Source organism: Peromyscus californicus, unplaced genomic scaffold, assembly GCF_007827085.1.
Source record: "Peromyscus californicus insignis strain IS unplaced genomic scaffold, ASM782708v3 Scaffold_1__1_contigs__length_55948999, whole genome shotgun sequence".
Classification (NCBI taxonomy): Eukaryota; Metazoa; Chordata; class Mammalia; order Rodentia; family Cricetidae; genus Peromyscus; species Peromyscus californicus.
The window spans coordinates 25106553-25125181 of NW_026294492.1; the positions used below are offsets into that span (position 1 = coordinate 25106553).

The window sequence follows — 18629 nt, forward strand, 5'->3', positions numbered from 1 at the left end:
CCACAGGAATGAAGGTCCTCAAAGGCTCCAGTTACTGTTTGGGACTTCTTTTATAGGGTTCAAGAGAAGGAGGAGTTGGGTTGCTAAGGGGGATAGTTTGCATGGCTCTACTCTGAATGACAGATTAAGTTATATAACTATTTCTCCAGTGTGCATGCCCCATCCCATAATACATTTGATTTTAATCATATCCTTAAATCAGTTCATGCATATGTATTGAGAATATTTTTGAATAGACTCTGTCTACGTTTGATGATTGTTAAGGGGAGGAGAAACTTATTCTATAGTTCAGAGAGGGTGTGCATGCATCTCAGTGCAGGATAGGTACATTATTTGGAGAGGAACTTACACTTGTATTGTATGTGTGGGTAAATGTCTCAGATTTCAAGCACATTGTTAGCAGAGGGGTGTGTGCATAGCCCAAACCAAGTGGAGTCCCAGGTTACTAAACTACCACCTATGCTAGCCTGCTTCATTCAGCAGTCTGGGGAACTCTGGGTTCTGAGAAATGGGGTGAGGTAAGAATTATATATCATTAAAAAATTAGAGCCAGTTAATTAATTAAAAAGAAGCATTGAATTTCTCCTGACATTCCCCAATACTCCCCCACCCCATACACAATAGTTATTTCTTTCAAGGCTATCTTGTGGTTAACTGCTGGCCTGAGCTGCCTCCTGGGTCTGGAATGGCACTTCAGACATCAGGCTGCAGGGGCCACGCCCAGTCCTAGTCCTTGCTCCTGGAGCTTCATTTTTCTCCCAGCAGTAAAAGAGGAAGGACAACATCTGTCATGTTGTCAGTTCATCATGTACATATTTTTGTAAGACCCTAGACTAGAGGCTAAGTCCTGGTGTGTAGAATTCATGAGATTATCTATGGTTAAAAGTTATGAGGTAGGCTGGAGAGATGGCTCAGTGGTTAAGAGCACTGGCTGCTCTTCCAGAGGTCCTGAGTTCAACTCCCAGCAACCACATGGAAGCTCACAACCATCTGTAGTGGGATCCGATGCCCACTACTGAAATAAAGGTGTACTCATATACATAAAATAAATAAATTTTTTAAAATGCCAGGCAGTTGTGTCGCACTCCTTTAATCCCGGCATTAGGGAGGCAGAGGCAGGGGGATCTCTGTGAGTTCAAGGCCAGCCTGTGCTACAGACTGAGTTCCAGGAAAGGCGCAAAGCTACACAGAGAAACCCTATCTTGAAAAACGGGAAAAAAAAAAAAAAAAAGGTATGAGGCTGGGTTTGATGAGGAACCATCCTTTAATCCCAACATTCCAACAGGCAGATCTCTGTTACTTTGAGGCTAGCCTTGTCTACATAGCAAATTCCAGGCCCGCAAGAGTTATGTGGTGAGACCCTACCAAAAAAATGGTGACTTATTTCAGGATAACAATGTTGTCTCATATAATATTATAACTCACCCAGATCTATCCCTGAATCTTTTTTGTTTTACTGTTTTGTCGAGACAGGGTTTCTCATCTGAGACAGCGATGTCCTCAAACTCACTCTGTAGACCAGCCTGGCTTCGAACTCACAAGAGATCTGCCTGCCTCTGCCTTCCAAGTGCTGAGATGCGTGTGCCACCACCGCCTAGCTATTCTTGGATCTTGGTCAAAAGACTTAATGTTTCTTCTTGTTAGAAATGCCTGGGAGCGGCCGGGCGGTGGTGGCGCACGCCTTTAATCCCAGCACTCGGGAGGCAGAGCCAGGCGGATCTCTGTGAGTTCGAGGCCAGCCTGGGCTACCAAGTGAGTCCCAGGAAAGGCGCAAAGCTGCACAGAGAAACCCTGTCTCGAAAAACTAAAAAAAAAAAAAAAAAAAAAAAAAAAAAAAAAAAAAAAAAAGAAATGCCTGGGAGCACAGGGAAGTGTTGTACAATGTCAGATGAAGGACAGTACTGTCTTCATTTCACCTTGAGCTGCATTGGCTGCTGTTGTTTTTCCACAGTGAATCTTTGCAGCTTCGTGAAAAACAAACAAAACATTCATCCGAGAGAGAGAGAGAGAGAGAGAGAGAGAGAGAGAGAGAGAGAGAGAGAGAGAGAGAGAGAGAGAGAGCCAGCAAACTCTGCTCAGCGGCTGCCACACTGTCAGGAGGATATATTTCTTTCCCTTTTCCCAGTTCACCAAAGTGTCTGGGTTCTCCAGAATGGCTTGCAAAACTTTCCAGGTCCTTGACCCCTGCCAGGTTTACGTGATGGCCTCCCGCTTCTTAAAGAAATGGTTTCTCTTATGCGTGTATGTGTTTGCCGGCAGGTGTGGATGTACCACTTGCACGCCTGGTGCCTACAAGTCCAGAGGAGGACAACCGATCGTCTGGAGTGACAGGTGGTGCTGAGCCACCTGATGTGGGTGCCACGAACAGAACTTTGTCCTCTGTTGAGCCATCTCTCCAGGCGCCCCGCCACTGCCCCCTTTGAGATAGGGAACACTCTTAGAGGAGGCCAGTTTGGAACTCACAGTGCAGCTCAGGCTGGCCTCGAAACTGCAGCGATCCCTCTGCCTCAGTCTCCTCAGTGCTGCGAGGACACTTGCGGCTCGGTTTTCATGCACTTTCAGTCATCCGAAGGATAGCCTACGCTGAGGCGGCTCGAGCCTGGGGCTCATGGGCTCCACTTACGGGGTCAGGAACCTCTAGGGCCTACGCCTGTCTGCTTGGAGAAAAGCTCCTGCGTGTTCACCTCCAAGGACTTGCTTCTGCCTCAGACAGTCGAGTGTTTGCACGCAGAACCTGATTCCATCCTCGGTCTCCCTTAGAGACACCCCCTAGTCACCAGGACCGAGGCCAACCCAACCCCATGGACCCCCACAGCCCCAACAAGGCCAGCGCGATCATATCCTCTGCGCATGCTCACACCCGTCTCTGATTGGTCGCTTAGGAGCGTGGGGATGTTTTCCCAGGATGCTCTGCGCTGCTGTCATGTCTGCCCCCGTGTGCCTGTCTCCTCACAGGGGACGCTAGTCCTGTGGGTGTCTGGACGGTACCCGTGGCCACCAGACGCCGGCGACTTTGGTCCCTGCTCCTTTCGCTTCCTCCTCCCCCGTGGGACCCTCGCGGGACCCCGAATTGGGTCCAGTGATGCCGGGGGTGACGTGGACTCCGGAGCGGGCGCTTCTGAGGGGCTTCTCCACGGAGGCCGAGCGGCTGTTGTGCCAGCAGGAGGGGCGCCTTGGCTCAGGTGGGAGAGCTGTGAGGACAGGGATGCCAGCCCTGGGTACAGAGGAGGGGCGAGCAGGGGGGAAGTTTTGTTCGATGGTCTGAGATCTGGTGCTCTGGGAAAGTTCCCGAGAGACAGACTTGAGCTGATTTTCTTCACTTAGGACTGACATGTAAAAGAATTCGTCAGGGGGAAAAAAAATCGCGGTTGTAACAGTATTGAGGCAGGGATGAGCTGGGGATTATGAGGGAATCACGAGAGCACCTGTGTGTTTGGATTGGCCTCCTGGGAGAGAATATTGAAGGTAGGACCTCAGCAAAGGAAACTTCTGTGTCAGTTAGAATCTTTGTGAATTTCCCGAAGAAGGGTACTACGCCTATTGTTGTTGTTGTTGTTGTTATTACTATTACTACTACTATTATTATTATTATTTCTGTGTGACCTCCACTTTGCTGCTCATAGTCATTGTAGGTGTCCTGTAATTCTAGGAGGGGTGGTGTTGGTAGAGTGAGAAGGATTTGCTCAAGACTTAGTGATTCCTGTATAGCCAGCATTCTGTTTATACCGTTTTGTATATTAAAATATCTATGTAATGGATTGTCATTTACACTTAAATTCTGTTGGCTTGCTAGCCTGACTTTATATATATATATATTACAGATATTGGAGTTTTCTTAGACTTGCTGTTGGAAGGGAGCTATGAAGCCATGTTCTTACATTCATTGACACGAAATATATTCAACTCCACAATGATGGCTGGAGAAAAGATTGACAGCTACCTGGAGAAGCAGATAGTAAATTTCCTGGATTGCTCTACGGATTTGGAAGACTTTGGAAGGTAGAATTTTGTTTGAAATTTCCACAGAGAAACATACTTGTGCAGAGGGCTGGAGAGGTGGTTCAGTGATTAAGAGCACTTACTGCTGTTTCAGAGGACTCAGGTCCATTTCCCAGCACCTGCATGGTGGCTCACAACTGTGCAACTCCAATTCCAGGGGATCCAACATCCTCTTCTGACACCCATGGGTACCAGGCACATATGTAGTGCGCATGTATACACCCAGGCAAACCACTCATATACATCAAATGAATAAATAAATTTTGGATACTTTTTTGGCAGCTTGGCACCATAAAGGCCCTGCTATTTAGCAGTTGTTGATAAACCTGAACTCACGATTGTGTCAGGTAATCTCCGTGAGGTCTCTGGTTCAGATCTTCCAGAATGAGAACTGAAAGTGGTGTGGGATCAAAATGAGTTTTGTGTATGAGAATGACACATGCTTGGGAGTCACTGCTACTCTTCCCAGAGCTTAGGTTTGGTAAGTGTTAGCTCTCAACTTGTGTCCTTTTGCTTCTTGTTGTTTCTCATTTTGTTTTGTTTTGGGGCAGAGTCTCACTATGTAGCCTTGTCCTGGAACTCACTATGGAGACCAGGCTGGCCTCAGACTCACAGAGATCCACCTGCTTCTCTGCCTTTCAAGGGCTGGGATGAAAGGCACGTGCTTTAAAGGGGGCAGCTCTTTTCTTTTTCTTTTTTAAATGTGTAAATGTACCTTGAATCCTGCTATTTCTGGGTTACTGAAAGATGCTTGCATTTCCATTTGCTATGTCTCAGATTGTTATCTCTGAAGTGATCAGAGAACTCCATGTGTTTATCATGGAACCCTCAGTTTACCTTTCCTCAGTTAGGATGCCTGCACACTGGTTAAATCTAAGCCTTCTAGAGGCTTCTGTTTTATTGGTATACGTTGTTAGCTTACTTCTTCTCATCCACCCATGATGTCTGTCTAGAATTCTTAGCCATCTCCAAAATGCCTATAATATCATTCTACCCTGATGTTTACAGAACAGCTTCATTCAGTCGTCCGAAGAATAAGCCAACTAACTCGTTAGGCTGTAAAGATAAATAAGACCTAACACAGATTCATAAATAGTTCATAATTCGGTTTCATTTTTTTCTAATTTCCAAGAGTGTCATTCTTGATTTTGTTGTTGTTGTTGTATTACACATTTGACCAGGGGTTTGCAATAAACTCCAGGCTGGCCTCAAACACATAATCCTTTTGCCTTAGCTCCCCAAATGTGGGGATTACAGGGATATACCACCATGCCCAGCTCCAGCTCATTTTTGATTCTGGTTTTTTTTTTCCTCTTTTGCCACTGAGGACTGAACTTCAGACTTCTCACATTCTACCATCGAGCTGTATCCCTAATCCTTTTTTCTACTTTTCATTTTGAGGCAGGGTCTTACTAAGCTGTCCAGGGCGGCTTTGAATGTGTGATCGATCCTCTTGCCTCAGCCTCCTGAGTAGCTGGGACTGCACTCTTCTTTGCTGGCTGATGTGTTTCTCCTGTAGTAAAGTTAGCCTCGTGGTGTCCATTCACATCCCTCCTGATGTGTTTCTCCTGTAGGAAAGTTAGCCTCGTGGTGCCCATTCACATCTCTCCTGATGTGTTTCTCCTGTAGTAAAGTTAGCCTCGTGGTATCCATTCACATCCCTCCTGATGTATTTCTCCTGTAGGAAAGTTAGCCTCGTGGTGTCCATTCACATCCCTCCTGATGTGTTTCTCCTGTAGTAAAGTTAGCCTCGTGGTGCCCATTCACATCCCTCCTGATGTGTTTCTCCTGTAGTAAAGTTAGCCTCGTGGTGCCCATTCACATCCCTCCTGATGTGTTTCTCCTGTAGTAAAGTTAGCCTCGTGGTGTCCATTCACATCCCTCCTGATGTGTTTCTCCTGTAGTAAAGTTAGCCTCGTGGTGCCCATTCACATCTCTCCTGATGTGTTTCTCCTGTAGTAAAGTTAGCCTCGTGGTGCCCATTCACATCTCTCCTGATGTGTTTCTCCTGTAGTAAAGTTAGCCTCGTGGTGTCCATTCACATCTCTCCTGATGTGTTTCTCCTGTAGTAAAGTTAGCCTCGTGGTGTCCATTCACATCCCTCCTGATGTGTTTCTCGTATAGTAAAGTTAGCCTCGTGGTGCCCATTCACATCTCTCTTGATGTGTTTCTCCTGTAGTAAAGTTAGCCTCGTGGTGTCCATTCACATCCCTCCTCTTCCTTTCCCCAGCGCCACATGCACGCACCCAAATGCATTATTCATAGGTGCACCAGAATTGTAGTTTGAAAAGAGGCACTTGGTATGACCTCTTTCAGGGTACACTCTCCAAGAGAATGTGTTGGTGATGGGGAGATTCTGTGTCTCTTGTAGTCAGTATGGTAGCCACTTCTCATACTTGGCTATTGAGTACTTGAAATACGGAAATTGTGAGTGGAGACTGCATTTTAGATTTAAGTTAAATTAGATTTACATCTATGTTAACATTTTTTAAAAGATTATCTATTTTTATTTTGTATGTATGGGTGTATTTCGCCTATACCAGTGTGTTCCGTGTGCATGCAGTGCATGTGGAGGCCAGAAGAGAGCAGCAGATCACATGGAAATGAGTTACAGACAGTTGTTAGCAGCCATGTGGGTGCTGGGAATAAAACCTGGGTTCTCTGGAAGGGCAGCCAGTGCTGAGCCATCTCTACAGCTCTAGATTAAATTCAATTTAAAAGCCACATGTGGCTAATGGATTTATTGGACATTGCAGATATAAACTGTACTATATTAGTATAGTTTCAACTATTACTTGATTTTTTTTTTCCTTTTTATTTTTTGTTTTTCCAGACAGGATTTCTCTGTGTAGCTCTAGCTGTCCTTGAACTAACTCTGTAAACCAGGCTAGCCTTGAACTCGTAGGATCTGCCTGCCTCTGGCTCCTGAGGGCTGGGAATTAAAGGTGTGTGCCACCACTCCTGGCTAAAGGAAAACATTCAGTTGGGGCTGGCTTACAGTTCAGAGGTTTAGTCCATTATTGCCATGGCAGGAATGGCAGCATGCAGGCAGACATGGTGCTGGAGAGGTAGCTGAGAAGTCTACATCCTGATCCATAGACATCAGGAAGAGAGAGACACTGGGACTGGCTTGGGCTTCTGAAATGTCAAAGCCCCGCCCCCAGTGACACACTTCTTCCAACAAGGCCACACCTACTCCATCAAGGCCACATTTCCTAATAGTGCCATTCCCTATGAGCCTATGGGGGCCATAGAAAGAGAAGAAGCCAAAGTATGTATTTGCCAATTATAAGATCTTATATACAAAATCTCCTAAAATTTATACAAAAGCTCTTAGAACTAATTTAATTCAGCAAAGTAACAGTACATATCTGTCTTAGGGTTTCTATTGCTGTGACGAAATACCATGACCAAAAAGCAAGTTGGTAGGAAAAGGACTTATTAGGCTTTCACTTCAGCATTGCTATTGATCATTGAATGAAGTCAGGACAGGAATTCAAACATGGCAGGAGCCTGGAGGCAGGAGCTGATGCAGAGGCCATGGAGGGGTGCTGCTTACTGACTTGTTTCCCATGGTTTGCTCAACCTGTTTTCTTATAGAACCCAGGACCAGCTCCCCAGGGATGGCAGCACTCATCATGGGCTAGGCCCTCTCTTATTGATCACTCAAAACACGAAAATAATAGAAATTATGTCTAGCTTTTAAAAATAAAATTCAAATTACACATTAAACTCAAGCTAGTGGCTGATGAATTTTAAGCATACTTTGGACATATCATGGCACTAAAAACTGAAGCCTTTGTAAACTAACTTACTTGTGTGGGGTCTGTCGGACCTCTGGAAAGACTTCTTCCCCAAGGCTAGAAGAGAGCTGTCCACTCTCACTGTGGAGGAGAAGGTGGAGTGTGAGCTCTGGGGACTGCTGGACTGTCCATCAGACTGCTTTCCTTCCCACGGGGCTGGGGGGAAAACACGGGAAGATAGGTACACTGAGACTGGAAACAAACCATAAGGAACTACAAGACAGCTCTACCAACCCTGACAGCCTGCCTTATCTATCTCATGGTAGGAGAAAAGTGACTCCCTCAAGTCAGCCCCAGACTTGCATGCAGCTCCTCCCCCGACCCCAATAAATCTAATAATTAAAAGAGAGTAAAATAAAAACATGAAACCATGCCCCCTGGAAACCACAAGTCACAGTCTACAATGCATGGAAGTCAATCTAAGTCATACAGAAGGGAGAAGAAGAGAGTGAGTAGCGGTATTGAAGGGAAGGCAAAGCCGCCAGTGAACCAGAAAGAAGACTTGTTACAGGCAAAAGGGTGAAGTTTGGTCTCCAGCAACTTAGCTACATGCTGGTGCCTCACCTCAGCCCGGAAAATTCTAAAGTCCCATAACATCCACAAGTTAAACACTGCAGACAGTCGGAAGTTAAGATTAAAAGGCAGAATAGGGTTGTGATATATATATTGCACAGATTGGCCTTGAGCTCACTATATAGGTCAGGGTGATCTAGAACTGGACACGACCTTTTACCTTAGTCTCCTGAGTACTATGATTGATAACCATATGCCACCACATCAAGCTGCTAGATGTGGGATTTGTTCCTCTTTTGCTTTGTTTTGAGACAGGATCTCACTGGCTTTCCTGCCTAGAATTCAGAGATACCTACATCTGCCTCCAGAGTGCTGGGATTAAAGGCATGCACGGCCATCAAACCTAGGTGTTCATTTGTTGTGTTTTAAGTTATTTAGTGTGCAACTATGGGCACCTGTGTGCCATAGCACACATACGAAAGTTAGAGGACAACTTGTAGGAGTTGGTTCTCTCCTTCATTTTTATGTGCCCAAGGAATCAAAAACAGGTTGTCAGTGCCTTCACATGCTGAACCATCTCAGCACCTCAGGTCAGATGCTCTTAATGTTAGTGGACTCAATACTACCACTGAGCATTGTGATGAGCTCAGAGATAGGAGGTAGTGGGACAGAGGTCTCTATGGCTATGTCACTTTGGGTACAACAGTCTGTCAAACAGTCATTCTGGTTTGCTGATAAACTTGCTTTGAAAAACAAGCCCTCTCCTTAATTATCAGGCTGTCACAAGCTGAACTACAACCCCACATCAAGGATGACAATGATTCTACATTTGTCAACAGCCGTAATTCATGTACGGTGTCACATGGGTCAGTCAATCTGAGTGAGGTGGAGCCTCTGCTTTAGTCTCTGGACTCCTGTCTCTAGACTTACAGTCTGTAGAACGGAGACTCGGACTGAATTCATAGATGACGAGGAGAGGCTGACTGAGAACAAGGTAAAAGAAAGAACAGAGACCAAGACCAGATGACATCTTTTGATCAGCTGGACCCAGCCTAGATTTCCCCAGCCTGGATTTCCCATGAATGTTTAGTTTAGCTGTATGAGTTCACAAATTTTCCAGCCTATTTACTAAGCTCATTTACATTGGTTTTCCTACTCATAAGTGAGAGGATATTGACGAGAAAAGGTCACCACTTCAGTGTACAAATGAGATATTAGCCAGCTTGTTATGGAAGAAGAAATGTGGGTGTTGAATCGGATCAAAGTTCCTATTCTTGTTCTGATACAATATGGCCAACACTGGTCAGGAATTACATCTTTCAAACTTTACTTTTTTCCATTATTAAAAAAGGAATAAGGGGTTGGGGATTTAGCTCAGTGGTAGAGTGCTTGCCTAGCAAGTGCAAGGCCCTGGGTTCGGTCCTCAGCTCTGAAAGAAAAAGGAAAAAAAAAAAGAATAACCATAACTAAGTTTTAGTGGGGAGATCCATGAATAAAGAAAAGAATCTATGGCTCTACGCAGTAGGTTTTAAAAAAAAATCCTCAATTTGTAATTGAAATATTTTGAAGTTCTTTAAAATAAGAAACAGGGGCTAGAGAAAGGGCTCAGCAGTTAACACTGACAGCTGCTCTTCCTTCCAGAGGACCTCAGATTCAATTCTCAGTACCCACGGAGTCACTAGCAACCATCGGGAACTCTAGTTCCAGGGAATGAAACACCCTCTTCTGGCATCCATGAGTATTGCATGTATGTGGTACAAAGACACACACGCAGGCAAGACACGGATACACATAAATCTCAAAAAAAAAATGTTAAATAAAAATATATACAAAGGGTGCCTTCTTAGTATTCATGAGGCCCTGCATTCAATTCCCAGAACATCTCCTCCCTCTCCCAAATTTATTTACTTACTTATTTTAGGGTTGAAATATTATTTCTTCCTGAAAATAAGTTCTTCAAGAACAGAATTCTGTCTCTGTGACTCGATTATTATACACTGTAACTTACTCTCTCTTGGCTCCCCAGCAACTTACCTTCAAAGTATATACTCCCATTCTACCTGGGACTTTATACAAGATGCCCTCTTCACCTCGGGAGTTTGTGTGGAGCATTGCATTTAAGCAAGCAAGAGGGGAAGTCCCACTACAAAGCAAAGAAGGTGAAGAGCATGGTGATTAGTTTATCTCTGAATATTCTTTGTAATTCTGGCTTAATTCTTTAATTGATCAATATTCCTATTTGTAAATAAATTTCTGCTAACTGTAAAAAATACCAATATAGAAAGATATTGCCATGAAAAAAAATGAATGGAAAATTCATCTTTGAGTATCTAAAGGGGAAAAAAAAATCCGTAACCTAACACTGAAGTAAAAGAAAAACAAAAAAATCAACATAGAACAATATCAAATTTATTTTGCAAAACTACTTTATTTACACACAAAAGTATAATTAAAGTGGAAAGCACGCGCGCGCGCGCACATACACACACACACACACACACACACACACACACAGAGATTCAAATAAATCTCCAACCTCTTGTGTGCTGCTGCTGCACTAAACTAAATCTGATTTGCAAACAAAACTGCCATGGTTTCTTGTACTTAAGCTTCGCAGGAGATCACTTTAAAGACATTTTACATACTTATTTTGCATAGATTAGCTTTCTTTCCCATTTTCTGAAATTTTAAGTGCATAATAATTTATTATGTAGATGAAAAAAGTTTTTTGAGTGGGGCATGATGGCACACAACTATAACCCCAGAATTTAGGAGACTGAGGCAAAAGAATCCCAAGTTTAATGCCATTCTCTACTATAAAGCAAGCTCCTAAGGGAAAAAATTCATTTCCAAGTGTCATCAGACTTTACTGTGCTCTCAAAAAAAGGCAATAAAATTCACTAACAGGCATCCTTACCTTGGTCTGTCACTACATTAAGGAAATGGAACTGGGATTGCAGAGATAAGACCACTGGCTGCTCTTCCAGGACCAGGGTTCAATTCCCAACACCCACATGTGCTGTGGGATGGTCTGTATGTCAAATGTGTTGCTGATTGGTCAATGAATAAATCACTGATTGGTCAGTGGCCAGGCAGGAAGTATAGGCGGGACTAACAGAGAGGAGAATTGAGAGAACAGGAAGCTGGGTGGAGGAGACACTGCCAGCCGCCATCAGGACAAGGAAGATGTAAAGTACTGGTAAGCCACAAGCCACGTGGCAAGGTATAGATTAATAGAAATGGATTAATTTAAGCTGTAAGAACAGTTAGCAAGAAGCCTGCCACGGCCATACAGTTTGTAACCAATATAAGTCTCTGTGTTTACTTGGTCGGGTCTGAGTGGCTGTGGGACTGGCGGGTGTCAGAGATTTGTCCTGACTGTGGGCCAGGCAGGAAAACTCAAGCAACACACATGGCCACTAACAACTGTTTGTAATTCCAGTTCCAGGGAAATCCAACATGCTCACACATGCAGACACACATGCATGTAAAACACCAATGCACATAAAATAAAAAGTAAGTAATTTTTAAAAAGGGAAGAAAATGAGTCTAATGTTCTACCATAAGTCTAATGTTAAGCACTTCTACATTAAGAAACAGGAAGGCATAGTAACTGCATGACTTTAATCCCAGATCTAGGGAGACAGAGGCAGGGTTCAAGGCCAGCCTGCTCTACAATCAGTACTACACAGAGAAACCCTGTCTCAAGAAACCAAAAAATAAAAAATAAAAAAAATAAAGAAACAGGAAAGAGAAGTACAAGCAATGCATTTTTAAGCATAAAACCACATCGTGGTGATATTTTATCTGTGTCCCCCAGTAAAATAAAGCTTGCCTGGAGATCAGAGGAAGGCCAGCCACTATGTAAACACAAATGTCATGCAATGTTAGCACACATTAATCTATCTGGATCTCTGTGAGTTCAAGGTCACGCTAGAGAACAGAGCCAAGTGTGGTTACACACGCCTTTAATCCCAGCACCAACCATAGAGGTCTGGAGGTCTATACAGACAGACAGGAAGTGACAGAGCTGGGCAGGCTGGACTGAGAGAGCCAATTAGAGAACAGAACAGAAAAGGCATATAAGTCTGCTTAGACTGGAAGTCGCTCTCTTTGGAGGATGGCAGCTGTTCCTATCCCTCTGATCTCTGTCAGATTTTCGCCCCTATTTCTGGCTCTGTGTTTTTATTTAATAAGACCGTTTACACCACACACTTTAAAAAGTATACCTGAGCATGGTGATTCACACATATAATCAAGCCTCTAGAGCAGTGGTTCTCAACCTTCCCAATGCTGCAACCCTTTAATACAGTTCCTCATGTTGTGGTGACCCCCAACCACAAAATTATTTTCACTGCTCCATCCTAACTGTCATTTTACTACTGTTATGAATTGCAGTGTAAACATCTGTGTTTTCCAATGGTCTTAGGTGACTCATAAGAAAGGGTCGTTCAAATCCTCACATTGAGAACTGCTGCTCTCGAGACTGAGGCAGGATGAAAACAAGTTCTATGTTAGCCTGAACTACAGAGTAAAGACCTGGAAAACAAAAACAACAACAAAAGGGGGTATGTTATAAAATATCGAATTATAGAGGCTAGAAAGCTGGCTCAGTAGTTTAGAATATTTGTTGCTCCTGCAGTGTACCCAAGTTCAATTCCCAGCACCCATATAGAGGCTCACAACGATCTATAACTCACGTTCAAGAAGATCCAATGCCCCCGTCTAAACTCTGCAAACACCAAGCATGCATGTGGTGCAAATACACACACACACAAGCCAAATATTGATACATGCTAGGCATGGCAGCACACACCTTTAATCCCAGCGCTCGGGAGGCAGAGGTAGGCAGATTGTGATTTTGAGGTCAGTCTGGTCTACAAAGTGAGTTCCAAGACAGCCAGGTCTACACAGAGAAACCCTGTCTCAAAAACAAAAACAAACAAACCAAAAAGAGGCAAACCTGCTCTGCATAATGATTATCAGGCCAACCAAAGGTACATTGTGAAATTCTGCCTCAAAAACAAACACATTCATACACATAAAATTTTTTAAGTCTTTTAAAAGTCAAATTATAGACTGACTACCAAAAAGGAATAAAATTGTATGTTCTCAGATGATTAAGCCTTTTTTCAACAGAAAAAAAGCTAAGAAATAGCTATTAAAATAAAAGCTTCAAGCTGGATGGTGAACATGCCTTTAACCCTAGCACTCAGGAGGTAGAGGCAGATTCTCTGAGTTCAAGGCCAGCCTGGTCTGCAGGGGGAGTTCCAGGACAGCCAGGGCTACAAAGAAAAACCCTGTTTTGAAAAAACAAAACAAAACAAACAAACAAAAGCTTCAAATTAAGAACAGTATTAAAATATAGGATATAAAATGATAGAAAATATTACTAAAAATCAAGTGTTAGTCTAAGGTCAAGGACTACAGTATTAAAGAAAGCACACTAATCCTTTTGTGTATGATTGGTAGGGTTTTTGTTTTTGTTTTAGGACAGAATCCTCACAGGTCTGAAGTGGCGTGGAACTCTAGATGTAGCCCATGCTGGCATCAAACTCATTGCAATCTTTCTAGTTCAATCTCTCAAGCATTAGAATTACAGGTATAGGATCTATGCATAACATTGGGCGCTGCAACTCTTAAAGCAACATGTTCCTGTATCTAGAAAAACAGAAGTAACAAGAAAGCACGGTGGAAGTTCATATGGAAAGAAGTCAGGGGATGGTCTGGAGTCTGACTACAGCTCCCTAATGTAGTTTTTGTTTGTTTTTCACAATGATTAAGGGGCAAAACAACTTAACTGGGCATTCTCAACTCATCTTCCTCTCAGTTCTCTGCTGGTGATACTCAAAACCCTAAACCAAATCTACTACAGAGACCACAAGCAACATGGACAGAAGTGGAGGACTGACATTAAGAAAGGCAGAGGCAGGAGGATCTCTGTGAGTTCCAGGCCAGCCTGGTCTACAGAGTGAGTTCCAGGACAGCCTGGTCTACAGAGTGAGTTCCAGGCCAGCCTGGTCTACAGAGTGAGTTCCAGGACAGCCTGGTCTACAGAGTGAGTTCCAGGACAGCCTGGTCTACAGAGTGAGTTCCAGGACAGCCTGGTCTACAGAGTGAGTTCCAGGCCAGCCTGGTCTACAGAGTGAGTTCCAGGACAGCCAGGGCTACACAGAGAAACTGTCTCAAAAAACCAAAATGTAGACAGAAGAAAAGAAGAAAGGCAGATCTCAGGCTGGAGAGATGGCTCAGCAATTAAGAGCACTGGCTGTTCTTCCAGAGCACTTGGGTTCAATTCCCAGCACCCACATGGCATCTCACAATTGCCTGTAACTCCACCTCCAGGGGACCCAACACTCTCACACAAACATACATACAGGCAATGCACATAAAAATAAAAATAAATAAATCATTAAAATAAAAAAAGGCAGATCACTGGCCAGCTAGTCTAGCCAAACGGAAGAGTTAATGACTCTTCTGGGGGAAGGTAGGTGGGGGAAAGGGTAGCAAAATATACTTGATGTCCACTTCCGACCACCACAACACACTAATAAATACCAATAAAAATAAATAAATCACAAAGTATCCTGGATGTCTCTAACGGGCCTGTGTTCATTCTTTTTTTGAACTGTGATAATGTGGCATATCAAAATGCAGAGAGAAAGCCGCAACACAAAGGGTACTACGATTAAAGGCATGTGCCACAAAGCCCAGCTGAAACTGTTACACACACACACACACACACACACACACACCCCTCCTTGTTCAAAGGTTGGCAGAGTACTCGACTATCATGCCTTGTGAGGCCCCTGGGTTCAATCCCTATTACCAAGGAGGCAAAGTAAGATCCTTGCCCAATCGCCTACCTTTCACACAAAAGTGAGGCAAAAATGAGTTTACGTCCTATCATAACTAGCTATGCAATTCTTTCCTGTTTCACTGTCTATGAGACAAAGATGCTAAGAGTTTAGTAAACATAATACATGTGAAATATCTAACTCCCATCTTAGCCAAGGTCATTTCAAATACTAGTTCATTATAACACCTAACTTTTAAATCTTATGATAAACAGGTCATAAAAATAAAAATTAGCTTTGAGAGAAACAGAATGCTTCTTCGTTTCTGTAATAAAAGTACTAACTACCTATCTATTTACTATCTTATTATAGATGATTAGGACTCCTAAAGTTTTTTTTGTTTTTTCCTGGAGACAGGGTTTCTCTGTGTAGCCCTGGCTGTCCTGGAACTCACAGATCCGCATGCCTCTGCCTTCCAAGTTCTGGGACCAAAAAGGCTTGCTCCACCCCTGCCCAGCTGGGATGCTTAAAGTTCTTAACAGCTGGACCAAATCCCAAACAGTGTTTGTATCCAAACTAAGTACAAAAGGTTACACAAGATCTTATATGATTCCAGGTAAAAGGAATGCCAACAAGAACACAGAAACTGAAGCCCAGAATCTCTGTGAAGAAAATAAACTATGGGTATAATTATACAAGAACTGAACTGGAGACAATAAAAACACAGAAATCAGATAAAATTTTATATCATTGTCCTTATTGGGTAATTATTGCTCATTTAGCAATGCAATTTTGTAATTTATAGCTAGTGCTGTTGTAATTACTTTAGGCTTTTTTATAAAAACTACTTTTTAGAAACTGAACTGGGTCCTCTGCAAGAGTAGCAAGTGCTCTTGGCTGCTGAACTGTTTCCAGACAGGCTTTGCTTCCTGCTTTCGTGAGAGCTGGAATGCCACATGTGGATGTGAATATCGAAATCCTGAGTTTTTAAGTAGTAGTCTGACCTAATTATTTAACCAATTCATGATACTTTCTATCAGAAATTCTTTCTCGGAGAAGTAACTTAGATATGGTAAACCTTAGATTATATCAAATGGCTTTCACTTCAAGTCTCAAAAACAAATACTAAAATAGGAATGAGTTATTAGGTGGTATCATGCATGTGGGGTAAGACCACAGAAAGTCGGGCATGATGGCACACATCTCTAAGCCCAGCATTTCAGAGACAGATCTTAGTAAGACCCTGCTCAAAACAAAACAATAAAAAAACAGACCAGAAGACAAGAAACAGCTCAGTCTGTCACTCTGTCCTCAAAGACGAGACCACCACTACTACCTACAAGTGTCCAACAGACCAAAATCAAAGATCTTGCCACGATACACATGTAACTACATTCACACATCATACACACAAATAACTTAAAAAGTTAAATCTTAATTAAGCTTCATTCATAACCCATCAGTTAAAAAATAAATTATAAATGAACTCAACAGAGTATTAACTAAAGTTGAGAGATTAATCTGAAGCTATACACAAACATGGCATTCTATGATATGAAAATACAGATATAGTTCCCTGTTCTCAAGCCTCACATGAAAGTCATATAACTGAAATTTAAAAAAACAAAAACAAAAACAAACAAAAACCACTATACTATAAACGGGAATTGCTACAACCAACGGTTATCTAAAGAGACAAGCAAACACCGACAGAAAGCCAATGCAGTAAAGGATTCAGACTATGCATTTTCATCTGTTCTGCCTGGTTTAAAGGAAGTATTATTTGGGTAGACAATTTACCAATCATTTTCTCTGTTATCAGTCAAGTAAATAAATATATTTTCAATCTCATAAGCAACAAGCAACACACACAGCTCTATGGTCTAAGCATTTTCATTAATGCCGAGTGGTACTTCAGTGCTATAAAACAAATGACAATTTTGATAGGCCTTAATGTCAACAATTTCTAAAATTATGGCCATGTAATGGTTACAAATTGCAAAAATTAACAAACCAAAACAAAAAAGCTCATTTAGTAACTAACATTTATATAATATCACTATTACTTTATTTCTAGGCCAAATGTTTTATAAAGTAAAAACCATGCATACAAAGGCACATTCAGTAAAACTTGTAAAAGACTGCATTATAATTGCTTAATACTCTTTTAGAATAAAGCAATGCTTCTTACCTTCTGGAGTTGGAATGCACCCCAAGAAAACAAGAGGAGGGGAAAAAAAAAGTTTTTAATTTTCTTTACAAGTAACAATAAGCTCCCTCAATTAAGTTATACCTTGATCTCCCAGCACTACTAACAACTCTCAAATTAGTAACAATCCCCATTTTGCTACATAAAATATTAATTTTTTAAAATGCAAATTAGTCCAAAACATCACTGTCTAAAATTGCACACTTATATTCAGCTACATAGTCTAAATAAATTACTTTAGAAAAACAAGTGAAATACTTGAATTCTATGAAAAAGTGTAATTAGAGTTAAGTGTGAATTTTTTTTGATTTATTTATTTATTATGTATACAGCATGTATGACTGCAGGCCAGAAGAGGGCACCAGATCTCATTACACATGGTTGTGTGCTACCATGTGGTTGCTGGGAATTGAACTCAGGACCTCTAGTAGAGCAGTCAATGCTCTTAACCTCTGAGCCATCTCTCCAGCCCCAAGTGTGAATTTTTTAATAGTGTTCTTTTTCCCTGTGCATTTGATTGCAAGGAGTCATCATAAAGCCATCAACTATGGGCCTTGAGCATTATTTTCTTCTCTTTGATCTATAATAGAATTTGATACGAATTTAAACAACAGATAAGAATATATTGCTGCTGCTGCTGCTGCTGCTGCTGCTGCTGCTGGGTCTAGAGGCACATGCTTGCACTCTTAGGAGAGCCTATGAGTTCTAGGCCAACATAGGCTACTTAGTAAATCCAGCCTCATTAAAAAAACAACACAATAGCAAGCTGGGAAAGGTGGTAGACACCTGTGATCTCACCACTTACAAGGTTCAAGAGTTCCAGGACAGCCTTGGGTATTGTGAGAGCTTACCTTCCTTCCATTAATCCCAGAACTGAGGGGGCAGAGGCAAGTGGATCTTTGAGTTCGAGGCGAGCTTGGACTACAGACTAAGTTTCAGGACAGTCAGGGCTTCACAGTGAAACCCTGTCTCACAAACAAACAAACAAAAACTACCAATATTGAATGGTTTTGTTTCTGTTTCTTAGAAAAATATGTTAGTAACTTAATAAAAAATGTGCAGATGCACTTTTGGGAGTTGGTTTTCCCCTTCCACTCCTACCATGGGATGGTCCAGAAGTCAAACTGTGTTGTGAACACCAAATGCTTTTACCTCTGAGTCATCTTACAGGCAAAAAAATGTTCTTCATTCTTTTGTTTGTTTGTTTTTATTTTTGTTTTTTTATGTGCACTGGTATTTTGCCATGGGTGTCTGGTCCCCTGGAACTAGTTACAGATGGTTGTGAGCTACCATGTGGGTGCTGGGAAT

At 42.3% G+C, this 18629-nt stretch overlaps 1 protein-coding gene across 6 annotated transcripts in view; it reads left to right on the forward strand.

Annotated features, from left to right (window-relative positions):
- The first annotated feature begins 1841 nt into the window (after positions 1 to 1841).
- Positions 1842 to 18629, forward strand: part of Ttc27 (tetratricopeptide repeat domain 27) — a 220406-nt gene continuing 203618 nt past the window's right edge. For 5 of the 6 annotated variants that reach the window (XM_052746271.1, XM_052746272.1, XM_052746275.1 and 2 more), the window contains exons 1-2: positions 1842 to 3182; positions 3822 to 3999. Coding sequence is in view for 1 of the 6 variants with exons in the window: in XM_052746269.1 (XP_052602229.1) it covers positions 3083 to 3182 (100 nt within the window). In the remaining 5 variants the exon portion in view is untranslated. The remainder of the gene's footprint in view (positions 3183 to 3821; positions 4000 to 18629) is intronic. The other variant, XM_052746269.1, reaches the window with a different exon arrangement.